The following is a 5,529-nucleotide window of genomic DNA, read 5'->3' as shown; positions in this document are numbered from 1 at the left end:
TTTTAACCGTCCAACAGAAAATACTTAAGTAGTCAATCTACCAATTTTTCATGGTAATGGTTCCCGGCATGAATTAATATTCTCTGCTCCGCTCATTCTCAAGTTCCCAATTCATCGAGATATTTGATTAATCAAATTGATCTCACCCATTGATGAATTAAAGAACAATTAAAATTGCGAAAATATATACATAATCCTATCAAGAGATTCAGATGAAATACACAGCGGTCAAGTGGAATTTAATTTTTCGCACAGTCATGCTATAGAATTAAATTTGACAAGCGGTCCGTTCAACACATTCCAAGTGTACTAGTGTCACATTTAACTATTTTTGTGATAAGGACAAATCACAAACCCGAATAGTAAATTGGTCAACACTACAATCTTACAATATAAGGTGCAAACCCTTATACATAGATTGTAAATAAATTATTTATGATCAAAATATAAGTTGTGACATATTGTATTTCTCAACGCAAGTACCCAACTCATATTATCATAAGTGATCACAGATATTTTAAACATAATTTTATTCATTATAAAAATATTGTTGTTTTTTTTTTTTTTACATCAGCAAAAATATATTATGTGGGCACACAATCTAACATGTACTACTAGATCTTGTTCTCTATACCAAGTCGACTTGCTTCTGCTTTACATTGTTGTAACCACCGTCACCCTCCAAATAAAGGTCACGTTTGAATATATTATATTTATGGATTTTACACCTATTGACATGGGTGATTAATATCGATATGGCATTCAATTCTTGACGCACCAAGTCTAGAAATGAAAGTTTAGATTAATATCGATATGGCATTCAATTCTTGACGCACCAAGTCTAGAAATGAAAGTTTAGTACCCAAAAGTAAATGAGAACATAACAAAATTCAAAAGAAAACGTTTTTTGCCCGATAAATGAGCGATTCTCTCTCACCACACACGAAGACCATGGTGTAATCGTGCGCACCCGCGCTTATCTAGTCAACATTCACAATTTCCCATTTGCCTCCTTTGAAGCTTTCAACCCTTATACCAGAATTAAAGATATACATTATATATGTGTAGAGAGAGAAAGAGGGGGAGAGGCGAGAAGAGCACGCATCATGGGACAATGACAACATTGCCGAATGACCCAAAACAAATCTTGTCTTGGTACATAAGATAAAGAAAAAATAAAAGCCTTTTCTTCTTAGCATCTTTATAATCAATTTTGCCTATCTAAAGGGCCATTTAATCGAAGCTCAATCATTTATCCGCGATATAAACGCATAAACGAATAATTTCTTGGAAACCCATCTCTAGTTTTGATTAAGAATTTGGGGAAATTGAGGAAAAATGATGACAATGGAAGGGATGATGGATAGAGGGGTGTTGGATGATATAATAGGGAGGCTTTTGGAAGGCAAAGGGGGAAAACAAGTGCAGCTTTCGGAGGCGGAGATCCGGCAGCTTTGCGTCAACGCCCGCCAAATTTTCCTCTCTCAACCTATTCTTCTTCAAGTCCGAGCCCCTGTCAGGATCTGCGGTTTGTCTTGTTCTTAATTTCTCAAATTTATTTCTAAAAATTTCTGTTTCTGTTTGTGTGTTTAATTTTTGTATATAAGATTTTGTTTTGGGTTTCAAATCAGGATGTTTTGTTGGGGGGTTCTATGCTCAACTATGTTTTGGGAATCATGTAATCTGGGAGTATATTTGGTATTGAGAATTTTGGTGTAGGATATGGGAATATCAAATGAAATTGGAGGTTGAAAGGATTGATTAAATGCATTGATATTTTTCTTTTGTGCTCGGTGTGGAAGGGGCCATGGGCGAAATGATTTTAGGGTAGAAATTTTGTGTTAGTCTTATCTTGATTCATGAATTGCGATGAAATATTGTTGAATTGATATGAGGATTGAGACATTGCATCTCGAATCTTGATTGCGTTGGATGATATCATTCGGAGGATAAATTATTTTTCAAAAAGAAGTCATTTATTCAAATTTCCATAGTGAAATATAATAAATTGTTATTTATTTCGATCATTCTTCATTTCGATACTTAGACAATTAAATAAAAATAGAAGGGGCAGTGCTATGAATTGACACTGTTGTTCCAACTTTCAAGTTACTTAGCTCCGGTTCCACATGTTTGTAAAAGTGCCTTATTGTTCAAAAGGTTATGTTTTACAAACACTAATCTCTTTCCACTCTAATGCATACATTGTTTGAGGGTGAGTTACTGCAACCAATATTTCGATAACAAATCATTAATTTATTGGATACGTAAACAGTGCTACGATTGCAGTACGCAACATCATCTGGATCGGTCATTCATGAATGTGGTTTTTCCTTAAGAAAGCAAACTAATTCCTTTGATATGATATGATGAAATTTATCATCTGATTTCAGTTTTCCTTCTTTTCTTTGGGAAAATCACTTCATACTTTTCAGTTTATTGATGCAAATGATCGCATGAGATAAAGATTGCTTTTTTATCTTGAAGGTCAAAATATCGCGCTAATAAAGATGCTTCGGTCTGTTTTCTTTTAGTTTCTTGTGCTTTCAGCTAAACACAATTTGATTCTTACAAGTTTTTTCATCCTGGAGAATATAATGAATGCCTAGTTTACAATTAGAACTTGTGCAGTTTAGCCACTAAATCTTTCTAGTTTTTTTAATATTTCATGGCTCTAATTAGGGGGAAAAATATCTATCTTGCAGGTGACATACATGGACAATATCAAGACTTATTGAGGCTTTTTGAATACGGTGGGTACCCTCCATCTGCAAACTACCTCTTTCTAGGAGATTATGTTGATAGAGGCAAGCAGAGTTTGGAAACAATATGTTTGCTATTGGCCTACAAGATAAGGTATCCGGAACAAATTTTCCTTTTGAGGGGAAACCATGAAGATGCAAAAATAAATCGTATTTATGGATTTTATGATGAATGTAAAAGGAGATTCAATGTCCGATTGTGGAAGATATTCTCCGACTGCTTTAATTGTTTGCCTGTTGCTGCACTAATAGATGACAAGATACTTTGCATGCATGGAGGACTTTCCCCTGAACTAAAACAATTGGAACAGATTAAAGAGATTGAACGGCCCATTGATATTCCAGATAATGGACTCCTATGTGATTTGCTCTGGTCTGATCCTGATCCGAATATACAGGGTTGGTCTGAAAGCGATAGAGGAGTTTCATGTACTTTCGGACCAGATGCAGTTGCTCAATTTTTAGAGAAAAATGACTTGGATCTCATCTGCCGAGGTCATCAGGTATGTAATTTATATCGATAGCATATATATTGCTCTTTTCTGTTCTTTCTTTCTTCAATTGATTTAAAGGACACGTTTGCTTATCTAGTATTGCTGCAAATAAAAGGAAGATAAAGAAATGGAAAGAAAAAGCTTGTGCATGCTTTGTAATAATTCACAGCCTTCTGTTAAGCCTCAAAGGAATAAATGGCTAGAAAATCATATTATCATCATGTTACATTTTGTAGGTCAACTGTTTATTGTTTTATCCCGATAAAGTGTATCCTTAAAGTTCCAATTTATTGGCGCAGAAGTTCAAATAGTAAATTACATAATTACAATACTCAAAATGAATAGGAACCTGACACATATATAATTTTTGCAAAACTTTCATTGTTCACCATCCCTATTAATCTTAATTCAACGTAAAAGCTGTTGTGAAATCATTTACTAACAAAAGATGTACACTTTGTTCATTTTTGTTGCTCAGGTAGTGGAGGATGGATATGAATTCTTTGCTAAGCGACGACTTGTAACAATATTTTCAGCGCCGAACTATGGTGGGGAGTTTGATAATGCAGGTGCTCTTTTGAGTGTTGATGAATCACTAGTGTGTTCTTTTGAGATATTAAAGCCTGCTGCAAACACTTCAAAGTTGCCCCTAAAAAAGGTATATCAACATTTACCATTATCAATATTTTCTTTTTAACATTCATCTTCCACCTATTTCTTCTCTGAAAAAGTTCATTTATGTGATTAAATCGGATTAGCCTTATTGATAATTTGATAATCTGTTTTTCCAAAACAGCCCCCTAAAATTGGAGGGAAATGATATGAAAATCGAAGCAATGGAAAGCATGGAAAGTGTACATGAACATTTGTCAGCTGTGAGTAGGAAGAATGGAAAACATGTTTCTTGTTTTTCTCCGTTCATAGTTTCGAGGTTTATATCGAAAGTTGTCTTAGCAAATTTCTGTGCTTTGAAGCGTGAAGAATGTGGCCTTGGATTGCCAAGAAAAAGATCTGTAAATTGGAGATGAACTAAGATTGCTTCACTTTTTTAACTTATACGACCTCTATGTCAAAAATTTATACACCCTTTGTTTAATGTATTTTGTTAGGTAGAATTTAACATTTACAATTTATAATGTGATCTTTAATTCCATTTTTGTACATCATTTTCAATTACAACACAGTTTTTATTTGGTTATGGAATCGCTATTGCAGCAAGTTTGTGGTGTTCAAGTCTATCGATGTGATCTAAAAATTTTTTCAAAAACTCCCTTTTTTTTTTTTTTTTTTTTTTTTTTTTTTTTTCACTTTGATAATTGAATTTTTCTTATTACATGAATGGTCACCGAATTTGTATTTTTATTACACTCAAGTGATCAAGTCAATTTCTTTCTATTACTCTATCATTGATATGTCTGATGGACTTTGTTGGATGGACAGGGCACCGTAACCACGAAAGTTGGTTCGGTTTGTATCTCGGTTCGATTCGGTTCGGATCGTTAATAATCATGAAAATAAATTATTTTTAATTGGTCCATCCGTCGAATAATAAGAAAAATGTATGAAAAAAGTCTATGAAAACAAAAACATGATACTAAATCAATGTAACAAACAACATCTCAAATGAAAATGTAACAAATATCCCAATTCTCAAATACAAAATTCAAATTTAACAAACAATATTCAATAACTCAAAAAGCTCCAACCTTAATTCATATTCAATCTTCATTCTTCCCCACAACTCTTACTAGCATACATCAAAACTCAAAATTGATTCTCATTTAGTATATAAGAAATGTAAGTAGAGTAATAAATTAATAATCCACAATGTTCTTAACTGACGATTTAAACAAATAAAAATGTACATCTTCGTCACCAAATTTTGGTTTCAGTTATTAAAGAATTCAATTTATTGTTTATGTGTTGTTTAGACCAAAAGTCATCAAAGGGGAGAGAAATTAAAATCATTTATCTCCAAAGTGGCCACCAATTATAAAAAATTGAAAATTCTGAATATACTTTGATCAAATCTTGTGCGAAATTTACAACAAATTCAAATAGACAAATACAAATTATCAAAAAAGAAGATGAGAAGCTCACCAGTGACAGAAGCCTGAAGATCAAAGGAGAAGAAAATAATGCAAACGGGCGGAGGCGAAAAAGACAAAAGTCGGCACTCGGCAGACCCAGAAGGCAAGAGTTGAGATTCCAATTTTCCAATAAAATGTTTGTGCCTTTGTGTTACACTGTTAGGGTTCAGGGTTGGGTACTTG

General features: G+C 33.4%; 1 protein-coding gene across 1 annotated transcript; it reads left to right on the top strand.

Moving 5' to 3' along the window:
- The first annotated feature begins 1,041 nt into the window (after positions 1–1,041).
- Positions 1,042–4,454, top strand: LOC111410035 (serine/threonine-protein phosphatase PP1-like). The gene is made up of 4 exons (XM_023040192.1): positions 1,042–1,528; positions 2,706–3,265; positions 3,735–3,914; positions 4,053–4,454. The coding sequence occupies exons 1-4, from the start codon at positions 1,339–1,341 to the stop codon at positions 4,074–4,076; spliced, it is 954 nt and encodes a 317-aa protein (XP_022895960.1). The 5' UTR covers positions 1,042–1,338; the 3' UTR covers positions 4,077–4,454.
- The last annotated feature ends 1,075 nt before the right edge of the window (positions 4,455–5,529 follow it).

The sequence above is a fragment of the Olea europaea genome, chromosome 15 (genome assembly GCF_002742605.1).
Source record: "Olea europaea var. sylvestris chromosome 15, O_europaea_v1, whole genome shotgun sequence".
In the NCBI taxonomy this organism is placed as follows: domain Eukaryota; kingdom Viridiplantae; phylum Streptophyta; class Magnoliopsida; order Lamiales; family Oleaceae; genus Olea; species Olea europaea.
This window is presented reverse-complemented; position numbering and strand designations above follow the sequence as displayed.